Source organism: Lynx rufus, unplaced genomic scaffold, assembly GCF_022079265.1.
Source record: "Lynx rufus isolate CCGP_SWC_20201006 ecotype Redwood Valley unplaced genomic scaffold, mLynRuf1.p SCAF_2, whole genome shotgun sequence".
NCBI classification, from domain to species: domain Eukaryota; kingdom Metazoa; phylum Chordata; class Mammalia; order Carnivora; family Felidae; genus Lynx; species Lynx rufus.
This window is the reverse complement of record NW_025814834.1, coordinates 191,219,960-191,244,518: the sequence shown is the minus strand read 5'-3', so window position 1 is coordinate 191,244,518 and position 24,559 is coordinate 191,219,960. Positions and strand designations below refer to the sequence as shown.

The 24,559-nt window shown below is 40.9% G+C and overlaps 1 protein-coding gene across 2 annotated transcripts; it reads left to right on the top strand.

Annotated features, from left to right (window-relative positions):
• The first annotated feature begins 6,915 nt into the window (after positions 1-6,915).
• Positions 6,916-19,910, top strand: ZFP69B (ZFP69 zinc finger protein B). 2 transcript variants are annotated; one of them, XM_047083604.1, is made up of 6 exons: positions 6,916-7,021; positions 7,544-7,969; positions 10,673-10,758; positions 12,479-12,605; positions 12,860-12,955; positions 17,035-19,909. In XM_047083604.1, exons 2-6 carry the CDS (start codon positions 7,843-7,845, stop codon positions 18,198-18,200), a joined length of 1,602 nt encoding a protein of 533 aa, XP_046939560.1. In that variant the 5' UTR covers positions 6,916-7,021; positions 7,544-7,842; the 3' UTR covers positions 18,201-19,909. The 2 variants fall into 2 exon arrangements, with proteins under 2 accessions (XP_046939560.1, XP_046939561.1); XM_047083605.1 differs by lacking the exons at positions 6,916-7,021; positions 7,544-7,969 and adding an exon at positions 9,565-10,378 and having other exon boundaries at positions 17,035-19,910.
• The last annotated feature ends 4,649 nt before the right edge of the window (positions 19,911-24,559 follow it).

Sequence of the window (24,559 nt, the reverse complement as noted above, 5' to 3'; positions counted from 1 at the left end):
AATAAATAAACATTGAAAAAAAAAATTTAAAAAAAAGGGATTTGAGGGGCACCTGGCAGGCTCTGTGGGTAGAGAGCATCTGATTCTTGATCCTGGATCATGAGTTCAAGCCCCATGTTGGGCGTGGAGCCTACTTAAAAAAATTTTTTTTTTTAAAAAGGGATTTGAGACCTTTAATAAGATACAGCCAACATCGTTTGGCATAAGTCCCCAGTTCAAGCTCAGTGTTATGAGATACTAGCTTGCTTTTAGATCATGTTATATGCCTTTTGTTTCATTTGTACATGTTAACAACTTAGCATGTATTTTTCTCTATATTCAGATAATCCTCACTAACGTGTATGCGCATATATACACACACACATGAATATACATATTTAGGGGATAATTATTAGGCTAAAACATATGAAATTGCCTTTCTGTATGTTAAAAATGATTAAATATCAGGAAGTTCATATGGTTTAATCTAATACTGTCTCACTTAAAACTACTTCATGGAAATCCTGCCAAGTGATGTATAGCTCTAATTAATTCTTGTCGAAGGCCTTGGTGTGTGGGTGTATTATCATTCAGCCGTTTCTATAGTCGTCGGCATTTACTTTCCTATTTTCTGCGTATGGAAACAGTTCTGCAGTTGTCCTTTGTAACAGCGCTTTTGCTTTCAAGGGATAGATCCTCGGGAGTGGGAATGCTTTGTCAAAAGAAGTCTAGAGGCACCTGGGTGGCTTGACTTCCGCTCAGGTCATGATCTCACGGTTCAAGAGTTCAATCCCTGCGTGGAGCTCCCTGCTGTTAGCAAAGAACCTGCTTCATATCCTCTGTTCCCCTCTCTTTCTGCCCCTCCCCCTTCTCATGCTCTCACTCTCAAAAATAAATAAACGTTAAAAAAAAAAGGAGTCTATATTTTTTTATTTTAAGAGATATTGCCAGCTTGGGGCACCTGGGTGGCTCAGTAGGTTAAGCGTCTGACTTTGGCTCAGGTCACGATCTCACGGTCCGTGAGTTCGAGCCCCACATCGGGCTCTGTGCTGACAGCTCAGAGCCTGGAGCCTGTTTCGGATTCTGTGTCTCCCCCTCTCTCTGCCCCTCCCCTGCTCATGCTCTGTCTCTCTCTGTCTCAAAAATAAATAATAAAAACATTTTAAAAAAAGAGAGAGAAATATTGCCAGCTTGCTTTCCAAAAGGCTGGTGCACGCTTCTGTTAGCAGTGTATGGGAATATTCTCTCCCTGCATTCCTACTTGCAGTCGCTGTTATAGTTCTTATTTTTGACCAACTTGGGTATCAAGTGGTATCTCGTTATTACTTTTAGCTTGCATGTTTGGCTATTTTCCATATGCTTGCTATTTGGATTTCTCTTCCATGGATTATCTAATTATATCCTTTGCCCATTGTCCTATCAGGTTATTTTTTCTCCTCCTGCTTCCACCTCTTTTAGTGGCCTGAAGCTAACCTGAAATCAGTAGTTAAGATATTGTCATCGACTGTGATTGCCCAGGCATCAGTTATGTGCATTAGTGGTATTAGATGTGTTGAATTTGAGTACTATTCTAAATGTCTTAAGTTACAAAGTGATTTGGCATTACAATGAAAAAAGCTATCATGTTTGGGGCGCCCGGATGGCTCAGTTGGTTGAACGTCCGACTTTGGCCCAGGTCATGATCTCACAGTTTGTGAGTTCGAGCCCCTCGTCGGGCTCTGTGCTGACAGCTCAGAGACTGGAGCCTGCTTCGGATTCTGTGTCTCCCTCTCTCTCTCTGCCCCATCCCTACTCATGCTCTGTCTCTCTCTGTCTTAAAAATAAATTAAAAAAAAAAAAACTATCATGTTCATAAAGGCACAGAAACACAGCAGCATCAGATGTGATAAAAATCAGTGTCTAAAAATAGTCTAAAGAGCTCTTTCATTAAGTATAACATAAAATTCTGAGCTATAAGAAAGCATTGTGCATTACTTTAATTGCAGAATTTTTCTGTATTAGTGGTACATACATAATGGTGTATTTTAACATAAATAGTATTTTGGAGTCAATCAAATACAAATCATTACAAATATATTCTGTGTTGGGGCGCCCGGGTGGCTCAGTCGGTTAAGCAGCCGACTTCGGCTCAGGTCATGATCTCGCGGTCCGTCAGTTCGAGCCCCACGTCGGGCTCTGCTGACAGCTCAGAGCCTGGAGCCTGTTTCAGATTCTGTGTCTCCCTCTCTCTGACCCTCCCCTGTTCATGCTCTGTCTCTCCCTGTGTCAAAAATAAAACGTTAAAAAAAAATTTAAAACAAGTATATTCTGTGTCAAATTGACTTTGTTTCAGGCATTTTTACTTACAAAGGTTTTAATTTTTATACAGTCAAGCATGTTGATTAGGTTCCCAGACTTGGTTAAAAGCATTTCCCTCACTATCTTGGATTTTCTTGGAAGATTTTTGTTCTGTTTTTACATGTAAGGATTTAATGCAGCTGGAATTATTTCTTAATATGGTTTAAGACAGAGATCCATTTTTATTTTCTTTCAGGTTGCTAAATATTTAAATTCGATAGGTTTCATTCATTAAACTACCATATTTGTCATTTAAGAACATCTCACAGAATCCAGAATCTATTTTGGGATTCCCTAGTCTGTTACATTGTTTTCTTTGTCATTTCTCACCAGTATCATAATTACATAGCTATAACGACTTTTCAGTGCCTTGTAGTATCTGGAAGGCAAGCCCTTCATCACCGTTCTTTTCCTCACTTTTTTTTTTTTTGTTCGTGTCTTCTTGGACCTTATTGTTGCATATGAATCTTAAGATCTTTTTATCTAGTTCAGAAATCAAAGTGAAACCCTGTTGGAATTCTAATAGGAAATGCAATGAAGTTTTATATTATTTGACAGGTATGATATTAAATCTTCCTCAAGTATAATAGGCTTTTATAGTCATTCAAATCTTGTTTTATGGCTTTTAACAATTTTTGTTTTCACTTTTTTTCATATATATTCCATTCTAGATGCTCGTTTCTAGAGCAAGAAAGATACTTACTTTATATGTATTTCTGATGAGGTAAGTTCCTCACATGAATGTCCCCTATTAATTTTAGAAGTTTTTATTTGAGACTTAGGTTTTTCTAGATGGTCCATCATATTATCAGCATAAGGATATATATAGCTCTAACTGTTCTTTTCCAAAATTTTTGCTAGTTTCCTTATATTATTGTATTTGATAAATCCTTCAAGACAATGTTAAGAAGTAACGTGCTGGCAAGTTTCTGATTTTAATCAAAATGGTTTTAGTATTGCAACCATTTAGAATACTATTTGCTGTGGTCTTTTATAAATAGTCTTTGTTAGATTCAAGTAGTGTCCTTCTATTCCCATTTTACTTTGAGTTTTCAGTATATTAATTAAAACAATACTTGACAAAGAGCAAGTGCTCGATGACTACTTGTTAAACAAATAAAGGTATATTAATGCTGAAGGTTTTTAATGCCCTTTTCAGTGACTATTGACATGATCATACAGTTCTCCTCTTGACCTTATGGATTGTGTGAATATATTTCCTGGTATTGAAACACCATGGGAAAACTTTGCTTGGTCATATATATTATGTCTTTAGTGCATTTCTGGTTCTACCTGTTAACAATTTATTTAGAAAATTTGCAATGAAGTCGTAAATTTATCTATTTGTTCTTTTGTACTTAAAAAAACCATGTTTTAGCATTGAAGTTTTTTGTGTCATTAAATGAATCAAGGAACATACATCTTTTTTCTTAGTCTAGAACACTCCTTTTGTTGAGAACTGCCCCTTACTCACGTGAGAGCCCAGAAACTAGGTCTACTAGGACACTGCCTGCCCACCTGGTCACAGCTCCCTGATCAAATGATCTCGTCAAGATCTAGAATTTTGAATTGGGCAACAGACACTGGGAGTTGCTACACCTGAACCATATTAAGCGGGGTGGCTCAGAGGCATCCCTCTGGGCACTTTACTTTGCGATGGTCAAAGATACACTGGTTCCTAAACTTCCACAGACTGGGCTAATCACTCCTTCCTTGGACTCCCAAAGACACTCCAGAATCCTTCCAATAGTTATCGCCATCACCACCACCATCACCACCACCACCATCTCTTTAACTTAGAAAGCAATTCTGGTGAACTTGTTGCTTGCAAATAAAAGAGAATCACAAAACTGTGTATAGAGTCGCCTTTCTTTGAATATTTCAATAGTTTTGCTTCTGCTTTAAGCCAAAGCTTAACTTTTCCAAAATTACATACTGTGTAACACGTGCAAGAGAAACCTCACTTGATTTGTTCCTGTTAGGGAAGAGTGTTTGGCGTCCCAGCCAAATTCAAATTTATGTTGAAGCCCCAAAGTGACTATAATTAGAGATAGGGCCTTTATGGAAGTATTTACGGTTGAGTGAGGTCATAAGGATAGGGTCAGTGCCTCTATTAGAAAAAAATGCCAAAGAGCTCCTTTTCTCTTCCCATACACACAAGAGAAGAGGTCACGCGAGCACACACTGAGATGGCACCCATCTTCAAACCAAGAGAAGAGGCCTCAGATTGCAACCTACCTTGCCAGTACCTTGACCTTGGACTTCCCAGCCTCCAAAACTGCAAAAGAACAAATTTCGGCTGTTTAAGCCATCCAGTCTATAGTATTTTGTTCAAGCAGCTCAAGCAGACTAATACAGTTCCCGCAGATAGCAAACTAGGGAACTAATGCCACTTTTTGAATAATCCATCATTACCCCACTATTCTGAAATGTCACTTTTATAATATATTAAATTTAAATAAATTGTCAGGTCTGTTTCTGGGCTTCCAAATTCAGTTCACTAATCTATGAGTATATTTTTGGCACTGGTTTTATCTTACTTTGATAATTGTCCCTTTCTTGTATCATATTGGTAGGGCAATTTATACCAATTATATTGGTAGGGCAAGTCTGACTTTATTATTGTTGCACAATTTTACTGGCCATTTGAGAATACCTACCATTCCAAGTAAGCTTTAGAATCATTTAATTTAGTAAAAAGAAAAAATGAGCTTTAGTGTGGGAACATTCAAGTGGAGGGAAGGTGACATATCTAAAATGCTCTGTTTCAAACCCTGAATATGGTGCTTGTTACTATTCTCTCTATTTGAGTCAGTAACTTTTGTAGTTTGTTGTTGTTGTTGTTGTTGTTGTTGTTTTATTTTAAAGAGAGTGGAAGTGGGGGAGAGGGACAGTGGGAGAGAGGGAGGAAAGGAGAGAGGCAGAGAGAATCTTAAGCAGAGCATGGAGCCTGATGTGAGGCTTGATCCCACAACCGTGTGATCATGACCTGAACAGAAATAAAGAGTCAGACACTCAACAGACTAAGCCACCCAGGCACCCCTGTAGTTTTATTTATAATGTCCCACGTAATTTTTGTTTAGCTATATTTTCCCATTTTATGATGAAAATATTCAAACATACAGAAAAGTCGAATAATTTTACAGTGTACATCCATGCATCACCACCTAGACTCTACCGTTAACATTTTACTCTATTTTACTGTGGGGATTTTTTTTGGGGGGGGGTAGCAAATGAGAGTATAGACTGCCTGGGTTCACCACCTGCAAAGTGAATAATGCAAGGCAAGTTGATTAACTTCTCCAAATGTGCTTTCTTATCTGCAAACTGGGAACTGCCACAAGGGGTTGGTATGAGGCCTAAATCAGTTAAAATATGTAATGCACTGAGAACAAAGACTCATACTCTGTAAATACTGTATGTCAAGTACACTAATCTATGGGGGCTACTATAACTAAACATCATAGACTGCATGGCTTAACCAACAGAAATTTATTTTCTCACTTATTTCTCATTTATTTTCTTCTAGCCTATGTGAGGCTACAAGTTCCAGATCAAGGTCTGGCAGGGTCAGTTTACGGTGAGAACTCTTTCTGGCAGGTAGATGACACCTTCTTGCTAAATCCGCACATGACCTCTCTTCAGGGCCTGAACTTCAGAGAGTGAGTGAGCCCTCCGGTGTCTCTTCTTATAAGGACACTAATCCTATGGGACTGGGGCCCCACCCTTATGATTTCATTTAATCATAATTACTTCCTTACTCCACATAAAGCTCTACAGGAGGGGGTTAGGGCTTCATAGGAAATTGCCGAGAGTTGTGGGGAGACACAACTATTCAGTCCACAACAGCAAGTACATAGTTTCATTTTATTTTCTAAATTGTTGTTTTTGTAAGCTATTGATATAGAAGTGTACTCCTATGTTTTTGAGGAGAGCAAACCCACGAATAAAAGAGCATGACAGTTAATCATTTTTTGCAGAAAATGCATAAAAATGCATAAAAAAAAAAAACCCAGATGGGATGTGTCTGGGGGTGTGTGTAGGTAAGTCTGTGCACCAAATGTTAACAATGGTTCTCTCTGCTTGATGGGATTCTAAGAAGTAATTATTTTGCTTTTGTGTAGTTATTTTCTGGCATTTCAGAAATGCAAGGAAAGCAACCACCGTAAGAATGTATTGGATTTATGGATCGTGGTATTCTTTTAATAAAACAAGATTCCGTTCCACTTTCAGCCTTTTCCATGTACATGGGAAGGGAAAGCGGTATGGATTCGTTTATACCAATGTTGTTGGGACAAAAAAGTGACACAGATGCTTCCCTTTTGCCAAGGGTTTCCAAACCTCCCAATGGAAACATTCACGTGCCTCTTCCCGGCAGAGGGGAGACGGCTGATGCGGTAGTTTGGGGTGGGGGTTGGGGACAAGAGCACCAGCTCCGGCTCCCGCCGCAGAAGCGGGGCTGCTTTCCCCGCGGTTGGGACCCCGGGCTGCAGGGAACCCACAGTGACGGGGCCGCCGGGCGAGCATCTCGGGAGGCGCCGCGAGCGGGAGGCTGCCCCGGAGGACGCTGGGAACCACGCGCTGAGGCCGCTGCCGCGCAGGCGCACCGGCCAGGGCTGCGCTACGCGGAGGCATCTCGGCGCTACGCGTAGAGCCGCCGGCCGGGCGAGAGGGCAGGGGCGAGCCGGGCGAGCCAGCGAGCCGGGTGAGCGGGAGCGGCGCGGGTTCTGGGGCGGGGACCCCGGGAGGCGCCGGCGAGACACAGCCCGAGGTTCCCCGTGGCGCGTGATGTGCCCAGGAGCCCGGGGTCGCGCTCGGACAAAGGCAGCGAGGTCCGGGCCTGGAGAAAGGCTTAACCTCTCGGTTCTGGGAGGAAGGGACGGGGTTGGAGGGCGTCCGTGATTTGCCACAGCCAAGAGAAGGAGCCGGTGGGATTCAAACCCAGCCCCTTTGTGATTCCAAATCTCAAGGCTAATTTAACCATAGTAAATTGGGTTTTATTCGTCTCTTTGTGCTTCGTGACACCAGCACAGTGGTTTGGACCGCGTGGGCTGTGTATACCCACCGTCTCCATGTACCTTTTGTAAAAATTTTTTGATGATTGGTGTTAAGTTCTAGAATTCTGACCGTGCGATTGAGCACTGTAGATCCTTTTGCTGACTCTAATGTTTTTTTTTTCTTTTCTTTCTTTCTTTTTTTTTTTTTGACTCTAATGTTTTCTGTCCAGCATCATCAGGGGACCGTAGCGGTGGTTGCATAGAAAACACCTGGAGCCAAACAGCTGCCTGCTGAGGAGACAGATGTAGCTCAAGATGGGATGTTCCTTGTGAACTTGGACATGAAAAGGTCCAGATTCTGGATTTTGGTACTGTATGTTCCCCCTGGTTCCTGAGAGTAGAGGACTCCAGCACAACTGTGAAGCCCGAGTTTCCAGCAGTGTCTTTATCAAAAGTGGACAGGTCCAGATAGGACCTTCTGCCTCGTGGGCTGAGGCAGAGAGCCCTAGAAAGGAGTGCTGAAGTCATCATGCTACAGCAGCTCCTGATCACCCTGCCCATGGAGGCCAGCACCTGGGTGAAGTTGCGCCATCCAAAGAAGGCCACCGAGGGGGCATCCCTGTGGGAGGACGTGACTAAGATGTTTGAAGGAGAAGGTGAGAATAGACTGGCGGGAAGGAGGAAAAGCAGCAGCACCTAGTTTGAGAAGGAAGGTAGACACCTGAGCTAAAGCATCCCTTGGGTAGGCAATTGGGGAAAAGATTTCTGGGGTTCTTGATTATGGCTCCCGGCCTGCGTTTTCAGTAATGGTCAATTCAACCTGAAACCAGGATCTAAGTGTCATGACTGTGTATGTTACCTCTTTTCATTTCCCCCATGGGCGTGTGGGGCAGGGAAGACTTGCCTGATTTTCTGTATTTTACAGTGAGGAAATTTGAATCAACTGAGAGACCAGTCTAGGCACTTGGTGGCTAGGCCAGAAGTAAAAGGCAGCAGGGAAAGTACCAGGTGAGCCTGGAGTGTCTCGAGCTAGAAAGCAAGGACGAGTGCAAAGATGCGTGTCAGCAGGATGGCAAGTTTGGACAAACTTAGGACTGTTTAAATATCCAGATTGATTGTAACACTTTGAATAAATAAAATTCCGTAAGTTCATGATGGCACTTAAAATAGAGAAAGGGGAAAAACTTATTTGCCAACACTGGTGGTGATTCCTACACTGATTCCTTACCTTGAAAATAAATTATTATGGGAGTGAAGAATACATTCATCTTGCTTTTTAAAAGATCATTTCCGTTTGTTGAGGGAAAGCTTTTTACAGAAAATATCTGCCGATAAAGAAGTGGAAGGAACGATAGACTATATTACTATAAATGAAGTAATTGAAAAGTTGATGGGGAACAGGGTATTCACAGGGTGCCAAAGCATTGCCCCCACAAATTGCTAAAAGCCAAGGAAAGAGCACATTTTTCCGATGGCGATACGTGGTGGTCACTGTCTTAATCAAGTGTGACAATGATGGGATAACCTCACATTTTGTACCTTCTGGGTAATGTATTATAAAGCACATGGTATCACCCATGAGGAATTCCTGCCAAAATGTTTCATCTGATCCTAAATTGAGCTTAAAGGCTGAACTTCTGGTTTAAAGAAAATCCAGGGAATAGTGAAATAAGGTAAACCCTAGCACAGACTGTGTTGGTCTCATAAGAAGCCAGTGCCATGAAAAAAGGGGAAGTGTGGCGCCTGGGTGGTTCAGTTGGTCGATCATCTGACTTCGGCTCAGGTAATGATCTCACGGTTCACGGGTTTGAGCCCCACGTCCAGCTTGTGCTGACAACTCGAAGCCTGGAGCCTGCTTCAGATTCTGTGTCTCCTTCTCTCTGCCCCTCTCCTGCTCATGTTCTTTCTCTCTCTCAAAAATAAATAAAAATTTAAAAAGGCAGGGGAGTACTATTCTAGAGAGACTAAAGATAACCGCTTTGAATGTGTGAACCTTGGTTGGCTCCTGGGTTGAGAAGAAATCCAGAATAAAAGACAGTTTGAGAAGATCTGAGGAAATCTGGATATGGAATTATTGTTTTCAAGTGTTTATTTATTTTTGAGGGATTGCGTGCATGTGCAGGGGAGGGGCAGACAGAGAAAGAGAGAGAGAGAATCTCAAGCAGGCTGTGCACTGTCAGCACAGAGCGTGATGTAGGGCTCAGACTCACGAACTGGGATATCATGACCCGAGCCAAAATCAAGAGTCTGACATTTAACCAACTGTGAGCCACCCAGGTTCCCATGAATACAGAATTATTGTTAATTTGCTTAGGTGTGATAAATGGTATTGTGGCTATGCAGGAGAAGATCCTTATTTGAGGTATTTAGGGACAAAGTACCATGATGTCTGCAACTTTGAAGTGGTTCAGAAAAAAACATAGATGAAGCAAATATGGCAAATGTTAACAATCACTGAATACAGGTGGTGGATATATGCATGTTCAATATTCATGATGAAAAGTTGGGGAAAAATACAAGGACAACAATTCATGTACCTCAGTTCCTAGTTCATATTTTTAATACCTCAAATTCAGCCAGGTTTTAATACTTCAAATTCAGGTTGGAATTCTAGGAACCTGGCAGGGTGTTACGCTTAACACTTTAGGAGATGGGAAAAAATGAGCCAGACGGAAATAAAAAAACTTTCTACCCATATACTCATACTAATATTCAATTGAGGGAGATAATTATACAAATAAATATGATAGGCAGTCTGAGATATATAACAGAATAGAGATACAAACAAGCTTTGGAAGAATACAGAGAAGAGGAAGCTTTCTTCTCATTAAGAGTGTTTGAGAAAACTTCACTTGAACTGATCCAGAAGGATATCTCAGGTTTTCACTGAGTAGGACTTGGGAAAATACTGAGGTGGGTACTATGCAGGTATGTTCAAAGAATGGTGACTGGGATTATGTGGGTGGGTGTGTCCAGTGGTTGAAGGAGGATGTTTAGAAGGAGATCATGGATAAAGAAGGAGAGAAGCAGTGACGGACTGGTTGTGGAGGATCTTGAAATCCACGGTAAAGTGTTCAGATTTTTCTTTCTTGTCGGTGGGGAAGCTTTGAGGATTTTTGAACAGAGGAGTGGCCGGTAGATCTGTGCTAACGGACCAGCGTTGCCCATTGGGAAGTATTAATGCCCAAAGCAGTGCACCTTAGATCCTTTTCATTAAGGAGTCTCCGGTCTGCTCTGAATTGCTCTAATGTCCCTCTCTGTGAATGTTTTGAGAGAGGAGCCATGTTCAGGAGGTCTGGTCTGCAAGCCATTTTTCTAGGTCTGGGAGATGCAAACTCATGCCTCTTTTCCTTCCTCAGTTTTGCTCTCTAAGGAGGCTGATGAGACCCAGGGAGAAAGTTTCGAGGATGAAGTGACCTCTAGGCCACTGACAGTAGAATCCCAGGTGGGTTGGAGTTTCCTGTCACTTTCTTAAAATTGTTTGAATCCTGGATTTTTATTTTCTTTGACTCAGCTTGCTGGATTGGATTTTCTTAGCCTGTTCTAAATCAGGCCACATTGATTGATTTCACATGTGATTGTCCCACTGGTAGCAACCTTCCTCGGGAACCTTCTTATTTCAAGCAAACCTCTGGCCATTTATCCAACGCATTTAAAACTTGTGCTGGCGTGTGTTTGTGTGTGTGTGAAAGTATGTAATATAGTTCTTGCCCTGAAACCTCACAGATGTCATCTGGGGGAAAGACAAACATTGTAAAACATTTTAAGCAACATTTAAAAATTAATAGAATGCAGTTCTGATATTCTTGGAGATGTATACACTTCACTAATGACCTTTAAAAGATGATTTCTGGTCATGTTTTGGAGCAGAATTGTAGATGAAAAGGGAAATGAGAAGTTGCTGGCAGGTCACAAAGGGCACAAACTAAATAGGCTGACTGGAAAAGGAAGGAAAACTTCCAAGAGCAGTTTAATAGTTTCTGTGTATCGTAAACGAGCTAATCAGAAAACCAGCGGCGCTGGCAATGGGCAAAGCTCTGTGCTACCAAACCCCAGAAGCATAGGGAAACTCCAGAAAATTCTACAGTAGTCAGAGAAAATCAATATAGAAGGAGATCTTCCTAGAAACCAGAAGAGTTTTGTAGTGGCATGCTCTTAGCTTCCAAGATAACATGGCACAGGGTTTAATCCCCTATCCTTAACATTCCTCAAATTCAGTTTTCTCATGTGGATGCTGTTGTCAGCCCAATAGGCCTCAAGTGCCTTCCAGAATTATTTACAATTTATAAAAAGCATTAGAGGGGCGCCTGGGTGGCTCAGTCGGTTAAGCATCTGACTTCGGCTCAGGTCATGATCTCGCCGTTCACGGGTTTGAACCCCGCGTCTGGTTCTGTGCTGACAACTCGGAGCCTGGAGCCTGCTTCAGATTCTGTGTCTCCCTCTCTCTGCCCCTCCCCTGCTCATGCTCTGTCTCTGTCTCTCAAAAATGAATAAACGTTAAAAAATTAAAAAAAAAAAGCATTAGAATTGTCTCCATACATAAGGAATGTGTTTTTATCTCAGCCTTCTGGCTTCTGGGTGCTCTTTGCATTTGGTAATATTTTTTTAAATAATTACAAAATGGTTATTTAATTTTGTAGGTCATACATGACAGGCTCTTGTACTTCACCACACAGTGTCTGCTTTGGTCAAGGGATCTTCCTTTAGTAGGCAGAATTCATGCTCTCTACAGAAACCTGTTCTCACATACTTTTCTTACTAACCGAAGTACTCAGTTAAGGGTATATTACCCATGCTGAAATGTTCTCGTTTTAACAAATTCTTTCAGCCCAACAAAGGTCCCTGGCTTCTCTTGTGGCCTTGGCCTCTTTTGAACTCTCACCTTCCTCAAATATTCCTGATCTTTATTGTCCTTAATCTAAATTATTATACACTGTTCTGAGACCTTCTTTAATATTTCATGAGTATTTCTCCTTTAGCCAAATTGTAAGTTATAAAAGACAGCTTACACGCTTTGTGCATTGTGTTGTAACGTGTAGCAGAGAAATCAGCCAACCAGTTTTCAAGAGTATCCAGGAAAATTCGGATAGAATCTCTTAGCATGTAGACAGTGTTAGAAAAACCTCCCAAACTCTGGCTGAAAAGGAACATACTTGATGTTCTAGGAACTGTTGACCTTCAAGGACATATCTGTGGACTTCACCCAGGAGGAGTGGGGACAACTGGCCCCTGCTCACCGGAGTCTATACCGGGAGGTGATGCTGGAGAACTATGGGAACCTGGTCTCAGTGGGTAAGGATGAGTTCCCCTTATAACTAGAACCTGCCTGTTGGAACAAAATCTTTCATTTCTAACCAAAGTGTTAGCTTGGGCTCTGGGTTGTGTTGGAGTTTTCTAGTTCCTTCTCAATAGCAAGTCAGGATTGCTGTGGTCTTTTCTGCCCTGGTCTTTCTACTCTACCCCTCAGCAGGCCTGAATACCAAAAAACTATCTTTAAATTCTTGGGATGACCTCAGCACATGCAGTGTTTTCTTCTTCATGAGCAGGATATCAGCTCTCCAAACCTGGTGTGATTTCCCAGTTGGAGAAAGGAGAAGAGCCATGGCTGATCGAGAGAGAGGTTTCAGGAGGTCCACGTTCAGGTAAGAGCAAGGCAGTTGGGGTCTTTTGTCATGTTTGCTAGAAAGCTCCACTTGAAGCCTTCTCCAGATTGTGGGGAAGGCTATGCCATCTGGATGGGACCTGACCTGAAACCTGATTACCACCCTGTTACCCCTTTCCTGAACTTGCCTTTTCTTGTTAGTTTCTCTGGAGTCAGAGGAAAAGAGATGCCTTTCTTATCAGGGTTAGTTTCCTTAACTAATTCTCCTGACCCAGTTGCATGATTTTCTTGTTTTCTCCAGCATTTCAAACCTTGCCCTGATGATAGCTTCTTTCTCCTGTACATTCAGGTATTCGTGGATCTCCCCTCATTAAGTACAGCACTCTTCACCAGATTCCTATGTAATTTTATTATGGATTTTACTCTTTCATGATTCTGGTTAAAATTTTTTCCTAAATCTTATTCTGTGATCATAGCTTCAATTCTGATTCTCTTTTTAACTTGTGTAATTTAGATTTTTATTTCAGATAACTTATGCCTCTGTGAAAAATCACCACAGAATTCCTTCTGACCAAATCAGATAGCTTTTAACAACCTTCTTCATCTAAGAACAGTAATAATGACAGCTTTTCATCAGGCTGGCCTCTGTGAGTCCTGTGCATACATTAGCCCCATCTTACAGAGGAGGAAAAGAAGGCTCATAGGTTAAGAAATTTGTCCAGCATCACTTAGCTACTGGTAGGTGGAGTCAGTATTTGAATTCCAATCCTTCTGACTCCACATTTTGTGTTCTTATGGCACGATTCTACATGGCAGCATTAGGTTTCTAGACCTTGCTGCCTTTCCTCCACAGTGTTTATCTCCTACATATCTCTTACTGCTTTTTCAATGCTTCTCATCAATATCCTTTTTTTTTTTTGATGTTTATTTTTGAGAGAGAGAAAGAGAGACAGAGTACAAGCAGGGGAGGGGCAGAGAGAGAGGGAGACACAGAATCCGAAGCAGGATCTAGGCTCCGAGCTATCAGCACAGAGCCTGATGTGGGGTTTGAACCCACAAACCATGAGATCATGACCTGAGCCAAAGTCGGATGCTTAACCGACTGAGCCACCCAGCTGCCCTCATCAATATCTTTTCTAATGCAGATACATCGTTTCCACTTCTGTTAGGACAGGCTACACTACTATATCAAATAGACTCTAAAATGTGGCTCAAACAGAATAGCCAGAAATCTTGCTTGTACGCTGGTCTGGGGGAACTGTTTAGTTCAATGGACAGTTCTTTTCCACCTCACGCATCTGGGATTGAGATTTCTTCTACATGGTGGCTCTGTCATTCGCTAGGGCCTCCTCATCATCTAAGTATAGCCAGCAGCAGAACGAGGGCACACAAGGAGCTCATCTGGGATGTTTGTTTTTTTTTTTTTTTAATTTAATGTTTATTTATTTTTGAAGGAGAGAGAGACAGAGCGTGAGCGGGGCACGAGCAGAGCGAGGGGGAGACAGAATCCAAAGCAGGCTCCAGGCTCTGAGCTGTCAGCACAGAGCCTGACCTGGGGCTCGAACTCACGAGCTGTGAGATCATGACCTGAGCCGAAGTCAGAGGCTTAACCGACTGAAACACTCAGGCATCCCACATCTAGGAGGTTTTTACTGGGCAGCCTGGAGTGGTTCACATGACTTTCACTCCGATTCACTTACAGGAGAAACCTTTGTCACTTCGCTCAAATCCAAATCAAGGAAGATGTAGGTGTGTGTCTAAAAATGGGAAGAACAGATTTGGTGCATATCCGGCAATTCCTGCTGCAATCCCTGAGGGGTCTCTGTCTTGTACGCTGCTATTCTGTAGCTGCACAAATGTCCACAAATGCGTTGTGATGGTTTCAGTGTCCCTTGAGACCTGTATTCTCCATATTTTCATCTATTCCCACATATCCCTGGTATTTAGGACATCTCTATCTAGATGCACTGTCGTCACTTCAAGCCCAATACATCCAAAAACAGAAACCATTTTCTCTCCCAAATTTCTCATCCTGACTCCTCCTATTCTTTCATTCTCAAAGACCAGAAATCATGATATCAGCAAGAATGCATTATGTTTTTCTATTCTCAGTTCTTCCCTCATTCCTCATGGTTTCTTCTCTGATAGTACCTGCTAGATCCATTTCTCCTCTTCATATGTGCTGATGCAGTGCTAAGCCAAGTTCCCATCATCTCATGCCTGTTACTCTGATTTTTAGTTGTATTTGTTGATATTTTATTATTTTTCTGAATCATTTTGAATGTTACTATCAGAGTTGACCTCTTGAAATATGACATTTATTTTGTTCTTACCCTGAAAAGAAAAGTTAAGTAACTCCTTATCCCCTGTAATAAGTGATGTCAACATCTCTGCTGGCTTCCTAAGTCCACTCCAAAATTTACCCAGCTATTCCTGAGCACTTTGTATGTGCTGTTACTAAGGTGAGATTAGAAATCCTGGGGAATAAGAGTTTGTTGTAGACAGGAAATATTGGTGCTTTAGGATGGCAGGGTCCAAATGGATGGAAGGGAATAGAAAGAGAATTTCCTTCACCCAAAACTGTCCCATGTATCCCATGTATAGTCCATATAGTCTCTGTCTTTTAAGATTTTACAGTATAGCTAATAATGTGTTACAAATAAGAAGCCCATTTTTCACCTCTTATGTACAGATACAGGCAAAAATTATGAAGATTGATAAAAATCCAGTGAACTTGTAGGGAAGGGCACCCATGTTTACCGAGAGCACACATACCTAGAACCCAATAATTCCTCTTTAGTAAAGCCTATGAAATATTGACAGGAGTGTACGCAAATGTATGCATGATGATAACATAAGAAACTGGAGACAACCTAAATATTTTTCGGTAGAGAAGAGTCAAGTTATGATATGTCCATCAATGGAATATCAATATCAATGCAGTGGTATGTATTGCACTTGTTAAAAAGAATAAGATAGGGGTTCATGGGTGGCTCAGTTGGTTAAGTGTCTGACTCTTGATTTCGGCTCAGGTCATGATCTCATGGTTCATGACATTGAGCCCCATGTCAGGCTGTGCGCTGACAGCACGGAGCCTGCTTGGGATTCTCTCTCTCCCTCTCTCTTGCTACCGCTCCCCCTGCTCACACTCACTCTTTCTCTCAACATAAATAAACTTTTTTTTTTTTTAAATAATGAGATGAATCTAAATGTACAGACATGGGAGGGAGCCTACAAGATAAAGTTGAGTTAAAATACAAAACAGATGCACCTAGGTGGCTCAGTTGGTTAAGCGTCTGACTCTTGGTTTTGGCTCAGGTCATTATCTGATGGTTCATGGTTTTGGGACACATGTTGGGCTCTGCACTGACAGCACAGAGCCTGCTTGCGATTCTCTTCTCTCTTTCTCTCTGCCCCTCCTTGGCTCTCTCTCTCTTAAAATAAATAAACTTAAAAAATACTTTAAAAAAAACAGATGCAGAAAAAAAAAAAAAACAGATGCAGAGCTATATGTATACTATGATCCCCTTTTTGTGCAAATGTATATTTATGACCATACATAAATACACACATTCACATATACATATTGTTGGGAATGTCTGAATGGATGCTTTCCAAAATCCTAAGAGAGTAGAGGGAATGGGGATGAAATTGAGAGAGGCTATCCCTCTTTAGTGAATGAGTTCCTATATTATTTAACGTTTTAATATGTAGAAAGTATGGATTAATACTTGAAAAAAACTTTTTTTAATAGGGACAATTTTGTCATAGAAATACGGGCTTGAGATGATATGGTGCTAGAATACTGTGTTCCTTAATCTTATCTCTTGATATTTGCCCTTACAACAATGCTCTCTTCTTAGTGCACTTCCTCGAATTCACATGGATGAACTCCTCCCAGTTCCTTAAAGTCCCCTCACATGCCCTAACAGCTTCTTTCCTTTGATTTCTTCATTTCCTTTTATATTAGCTCTCTAGGGGGCAGAATTACATTTGAAGACAGTCCAAGGTTTCTATGCCTAGTACATGTTCATTTTCCCCCCTCCTATTCTCACTATGGCCATTTATTTTTTAAAGTACACTGAATATGCGTCATTTGTATTTTGGGATTTCTTCCAGACTTGGAGAGTAAAGCAGAAACCAAGGAGTCAGCCGTAAAGAATGATACTTCTTGGGAAGAATTACACCATGGCCTAATGAAGGAACAGTCCACAAGAGGAAGCACCTTATATTCCACATTGGGAAGAATCTCCAAATGTGATCAGTTAGAAAGCCACCAGGAAAACCAAGGAATGGGTGAGGGGCAAATCCCCTTGATGCACAAAGTACTCACTCAGGAAAGAGGCCGAGAATCTAGTAGATTTGAGAAAAGTATTAATGTGAGCTCAAAAGTTATTCCAGGACCAGAAATTTCTCCGAGAAAAAAAGACCATAAATATGATGTATCTAGAAAGCGAAGTAGATACAATTTAGATTTGATTAATCATTCAAGGAGTTATACCAGATTGAAAACCTTTGAATGTAATATTTGCGAAAAAATCTTCAAACAGCTCATTCACCTTACAGAACACATGAGAATTCATACTGGAGAGAAACCTTTCCGATGTAAAGAATGTGGAAAAGCTTTTAGCCAAAGTTCATCCCTTATTCCACATCAGAGAATCCATACTGGTGAGAAACCCTATGAATGTAAGGAATGTGGAAAAACCTTCAGACATCCATCATCTCTTACTCAACATGTTAGAATTCATACTGGGGAGAAGCCCTACGAATGTGGGGTATGTGAGAAAGCATTCAGCCAGAGCATTGGGCTGATCCAGCATCTGAGAACTCATGTTAGAGAGAAACCTTTTACATGCAAAGACTGTGGAAAAGCATTTTTCCAGATTAGACACCTTAGGCAACATGAGATTATTCATACTGGTGTGAAACCCTACATTTGTAATGTATGCAATAAAACCTTCAGCCATAGCACATACCTAACTCAACACCAGAGAACTCATACTGGGGAAAGACCATATAAATGTAAGGAATGTGGGAAAGCCTTTAGCCAGAGAATTCATCTTTCTATTCATCAGAGAGTCCACACGGGAGTGAAGCCTTATGAATGCAGTCATTGTGGGAAAGCCTTTAGGCATGATTCATCCTTTGCTAAACATCAGAGAATTCATACTGGAGAAAAACCTTATGATTGTAATGAATGTGGAAAAGCCTTCAGCTGTAGTTCATCACTTATTAGACATTGCAAAACACATTTAAGAAATACCTTCAGCAGTGATATGTGACATATGTGCAACATCAAAGACTCCTCCTAATGGAGCAAAAGCCTCTAAATCAGAGGCTTTTTGACTTTTTGGTTGCAAGAAGCAATGATTTTTTTTAATGACTTGATGCAGTGTTACCACTATCAGTTTTGCCATATTAAAGAAACTGCCTGTCATCAACATCGTTTCAGAAAAGAAAGGGCATTTTAATATTTTAAAATGTAGGAGGGATAATCAGTAGGAATAGCCCTTAACATTGAATTAAGTTAGCCTTATGAAAATCCCCCAAATTTGTCCTTATTTTTCTCATTTCATTATGGGCCAATGGAAGGTTCATCATGGCAAGTTACTGATACTTGGATTGGCTTTTGAGAATCACTGTTTTAAATATCTCTTAAATAATCAGACTAAAATATAGTATAACTTATTACTATAGCCCTTTATATGGCTAGAAGAGGCATAGATAAAAATAACTGCCTGGCTCATTTCTACAAGAAATAATATTGAAGGAAGCTTTCCAGAATTGATAGATAACCTACTATTACAAGGGATACTTAAGTATATTTTATGGTTTCTTGTAGAGAATTGGCAAGCTTTCATAAAGAGCCAGATATTAAATATGTTAGACATTGTGGACCATATGAGCTCTGCCAGAACCACTCAACTCTACCATTTTAGTGTAACATCTAAAGAAATACATAAATCAGAATATCTCAACCTTGGCTCTTCTGATATTTGGGGCCAGATACTTTGTTTTGGGAAGCTGTCCTATGCACTGTAGTGGGTTTAGCAGTATCTCTGGCCACAAAATGCCAATAACTAGATGCCAATAGTCCCCCCACCCATTGTAACAACCAAAAACATCTCCCAATATTGCTAGAGGTGCCCTGGGGGGTCAAGATTGTACTTGTGAAGTACTTGAGAACCATGGACATAAATGAATAGGTGTAGCTCTGTTCCAATAAACTTCATTTAGAAAACTGGTGTTGGGTTGCATTTAGCCCGAGAGCTGTAGTTTACTGTTCCCGCTATAGAGTACATAAATGACTGTCCCCCCCCCCTTGCCCCTGAATAAGCACAGCAAGAATAGGAGTTGAGTAGTGTTATTTTTTTTTTAATCTGATTCTGGAACTTTTGATATGTCCTTCTATAATGTCCTATCAAAAGGTTAGAAATTTTATATAATCTCTCAAACAGTTCTAGCACTCAAACATATAATAGGACCTAAGGAAGTTTATCATCACTTATTTGACAATGCTTCCCCTATGATGTGACCTATCAAATAAGCCTAACTTGTCAAAAAGACTTCATTTAGAAGTTGAATTTTGGGAAGTTTGAAATATCAGAAGGTTTAAAAAAAAATAGAAGGTTTTAAAGCATGTGTCTAAATAAGATTATAGATCATTTTAAAACTTAATAATTATAATAATTATCTATTTAGCCAAGGTGGCAATAAGATTCTAAAGGAAAATGCAGAGGATTACATAGTTATTAAAATTTAGCCTAATGTTGAAAAAATTCAACTTTAAAAACAAAACAAATTTTTTTCCAGGCCGGTTAAAGATATAGAATAATCTTTGTTTACAAAGATCTTTGTTTACAACATAGACCTAAGAAAACTGACATTTTAACAGAGAAAAACCAAATTCCAATCTTATACTGGTGTACTTCCATATTAAGACTCATTTATTTCAACAAGGTGAATTTTTAAGAATAAGTAAATCAGTCCTTCCTTTTTCCTCCCTAGCATCTCCCATGTTGATACATACATTTTGAGACAAGGACATCCAGGGTGCTACATGGATCTGAGTTTTTGTGGTGGGCGCTGTGATGTGCTGACCAGAATCCCCATCAGGAATAAAGGACTCTCAGCTGTAGAGATCATGGCCAACAGTCCTCAACTCTCACATGCCATGAGGGGTCACCTTAACTGAAGACAGCTGCCTTGCCGAGGCATACCCTCTTCCCAGGTTGTCGCAAAGAATGACTTATAAAAGTCCAGCCCTTTCGCCCTAATTTAGAGTGATTCTGAAGGGTAATCCAACTTTTGGAACTCCTCAGAGAATCAATGGAGTCTTGTGTTGATATTGTATGATCATTCAACTTCTGCCTAATCTTGCTCTCTTACTCTCCCTTCTCCAGGCATTGGTCACTCCCTAATAAACTTTTTTACACATTAATCTCCACAACCGTAGTCCTAACCGCACACAAAATTTCTTAACAAAGATTCCCTTCTCACAAACATACAGGCTTTCCTTTTTACATTCAGATTTTGATCTAAGTTTTTCCTTTTTAAATAAACAGTCTCACTTTCCTTGAATTACATCTGTTTGTTCTTAGATTACCCATAAAATTCATGAGGCATTAGAGTTCTAAGGGTTTTTCCCCCCTTTCCTGACAAATTTTGCAATGGAGATAACATGAACTTATTTGAATTTCAGTAAACATAGAATAAAAGTTTTACATTTAATGCTGAAATCCTAAAGACATATCCATTTGATTAAACCAACAACCTTAAATTAATTAGCTTTAATACCTAATTAAAGATCTAATTAAGACCTAATTAAATACCTAATACAAGATCATGTGAACTTGTAAAACATTGGGTTAGTTTCTATCTTTGAGTTTTAGAATGCTCAATTCTTGGGGCGCCTGGATGGCTCAGTCAGTTGAACATCTGACTCTTGATTTTGGCTCAGGTTATGGTCCCAATGTTGTGGGATTGAGCCCCAAGTTGGGCTGTGCACTGGGCGTGGAGCCTGCTTGGAATTTCTCTCTCTCTCTCTCTCTCTCCCTCTTTCTCTCCTTCACCCTCTGCTCCTTCTCCCCCACCTGTGTGTGCTCTCCTTGCTTAATGCCCAATTCTTACAAGCACTTATCTTTAAACCAACTAAATAGAGCTCTTTTACAAATTAATTTTAGCAATACCATTGGGAGGTACAGAAAACATCTCACATAACATTCATGGACACAGAAATAAGTACATGAACAAGATGCAAACAAAAGCTGAAAGGCCCAATTTCCAATTGTCTCCTTTTTACAAAACAAATCTAATGGCAAGATGGTATTATAATTTATGGATCCATTAATTGGTCATTTTTCTCTGTGGCCAAGCAGCATTGCAAAAACTGATGGCTTGATTTTGGAGAACACAGCTGCATGTGGGGATCAAATCGTCATTTCCCAGTTTCCACTTAGCACACAGCCAACTTTATCCAAAGATACCAAAAGATGCAACAATAAACAAATTGTGAGCATTGGTTCCTCCCCAAAAGTCAGAGCTTCACCAACTCAATCAAACAGCTTCCTCATCAGCCTTTTCTTTTTTTTTAATTTTTTTTTTCCAACGTTTATTTATTTTTGGGACAGAGAGAGACAGAGCATGAACGGGGGAGGGGCAGAGAGAGAGGGAGACACAGAATCGGAAACAGGCTCCAGGCTCTGAGCCATCAGCCCAGAGCCTGACGCGGGGCTCAAACTCACGGACCGCGAGATCGTGACCTGGCTGAAGTCGGACGCTTAACCGACTGCGCCACCCAGGCGCCCCGCATCAGCCTTTTCTTAATCAACCAGGAAAGGGAGGCTAAGAGAACCCAAATCCCCTATTTAGAGGCATCCAAATGGAGGAATAAATCTAAGAGCCAAGCCAAACGGGAAAACGAAAGCTCACAAGCCCTCCGTATGAAATATTCACGAAGAGACATCTGCCCAAACCAAACCCAGACCTGTTTCCTTGCCACAAGAGTTAAATTGAGCACTGAAAGCTGGCAGCTCAAGCCTAACCAGGGTGGACTGGAGCCTGGGGACAGTCCCCGGGACAAAGAGCCTAGGTACTGCTGGGACTCATCGCTGGATTCCTGTTACAGGCTGAGGGCCGATGAACTATGGGCAAAGAGCTCCTGGATGGCTCCCCAAGTTTGTAACCGAACCCAAGTTTATCCATGGGATGGGCGACAAAGATGATCAGATAATGGAGTACGCAGCAAAAGGGTTTATTCAAGAGGCAGCAAAATAAGGAAATGGGAGGGCAAATCTTAAATCATCCTCTCCAAGGAGAGACAGGGAGGTTTAAAGGCAAACAAAAAGGGTAAAAAGTTGCAGTTGAGTTTATTACTCTGCAGCTGCAATTAGTCCCCTTAACTCTTTGGTCACTGTTTTCACTAATTTTCTCAGAATATTGAAGATGTAATACTTACTCATGGGTGGTGTTTGGAGGTGGGAGGAGAGCACCAGCCTGGGCAATTCAGTACCTAATACTATAGAGCTAAAATAACGTTTCCCTGTCCTTCATTACAGGGATAACATAGAGGATTATTTTTGTTATTTTGAGTCCTCTTTGTGTGTGCTTTTACCTAATTAGAATTATGGTTTAGTTGTCTTTTGAACTGCAATTGTTTTTCACTGAACATTAGGTTGTGCTCAGATCCTAAGCCTTCATAGCAGAGTGGTGAAGAGTTTGCATTCAGAAATCCTAAAAATATGTATTCAAATTCCAACTCTACCACCCCCTAACTTTGTGATCTTAGTCAAACTTATTTTTTCATCTGTCAAGAGGCATTAAAAAAAATTTTTTTTAATGTTTATTTACTTTTGAGAGAGACAGAGACAGAATGCGAGTGGGTTGGGGCAGAGAGAGGGGAAGGCACAGAATCCGAAGCAGGCTCCAAGCTGTCAGCACAGAGCCCAACGCGGGGCTCAAACTCATGAGCTATGAGATCATGACCTGAGCTGAAGTCGGACGCTCAACCAACTGAACCACCCAGGCGCCCCTGTCAAGTGGCATTTTTAATAGGCACTACACAACACATTTATTATGCTAGGTACACATAATCATTCAGAAACAAACCATTAATATTGCATTTTGTGTGTTTTCTCCTTGTTATAAAGTAAATGCTCATTTATGAAAACACAGAGATGTGTAAAGAAAACAAACATGACAGAACCCAGATATTACCAATATTAAAATGTTGGTGGAAAAAGACAACGTTGTCTGGTTCCATTTATATAAAGTATCAAAAGTATGAAATGCAGTGAAACAGAAAGTAGACTAGTGGTTCCCAGGTACTAGGCGGAGAGAGAAAAGGGGAGTTCTTGTTTAATGGGCATAGAGTTTCAGATTTGCAAGATGAAAAAGTTCTGGAAGTCTGTTTCGCAATATGAATATAGTTAAAACTATTGAACTGTACACTTAAAGGAGGTTAGATGGTAAATTTTATGTTACGTTTGTTTTTGTTTTGTGTTTTGTGTTTTTTTTTACCACACACACACACACACACACAATTTTTGCATGTATGTCTCTACAGCAAACACATTCTAGTACCCAGTTTGAAAAATTCTTCCAACCCACTTGCACCAATGCCATATCACGTCTTCACTCCCTTTACTGGTCATGTCCTCCCTTCTCTCCCTATGCAGCTTTTAGTGATGCAGGTGCAAACACCCTCCACTCCATATATGTTTATTGTTAACGCCTTTACTTGGGGCAAGAGCATTTTACCAGTTGGATTACTTCCTGGATCCTGACTTTCTATCTTTTGGTCTGGTAATTTCCTACTGTCTTGCCATCTCTTAGATGCCTTGTCTATGACATTATGTTATGGGCACCATAACATGGGCAGAATTGTGTTATGGGCAGAATTGCGTCCTCCCCACTGCCCTGCCCCCTGCCAAATTCATATGTTGAAACCCTAACCTTCACCTCCAGTACCTGAGAATGTGGCTGTATTTAATCCCATATTTAAGTGATTACATTTATTAATTACTTTAAAGAAGCGATTAAGATAAATGAGTCATTAGGGTATGCTCTAACCCAACCTGACTGGTGTCCTTATAAGAAGAGGAAATTTGCACACAGGGAGACACCAGGGGCCTGCAAGCACACAGAGGAAAGACCATATGAGGACATAGAGTGAAGGCAGCCATTAGTAAGCCAAGGAGTAAGTAGAGCTTCGGGAGAAACCAACTCTGCCGACATAGGCAGGCCTGGTCTGAGGATTGGGGCAGAGGGCAGGGGATGGAGGGGTTCCTGCAGGACCAGCCAAGAAGGTCCTTGGCTTTGCACAGGATAGAAATGAAACTCAAGCCAGGAGGAAGTGAGAGCAGAGTTTACTGAGTAGCGTAAGTGATAGAGCATAGTAGGCAGAGTATCTGAGAGACTCGTAAAGGGAGAAGTGAGTCTGCCTGTTGCTGGGGGTAAGCGGTCCAGGGTATGTGTTCTTTTAGGAATCTAGGTCCGATCAAAGGAGTGTCAGGTGGACAATAGCTGTTATTCTATAAGTCACTGAAGATAGGGATTATGGGTGCCAGTGTCAACAGAAGTTTGTTCAAACCTAATGTCCTGAAGCTCGGGATCTGGTTCTTCTTAGATGTTATCAGGTATA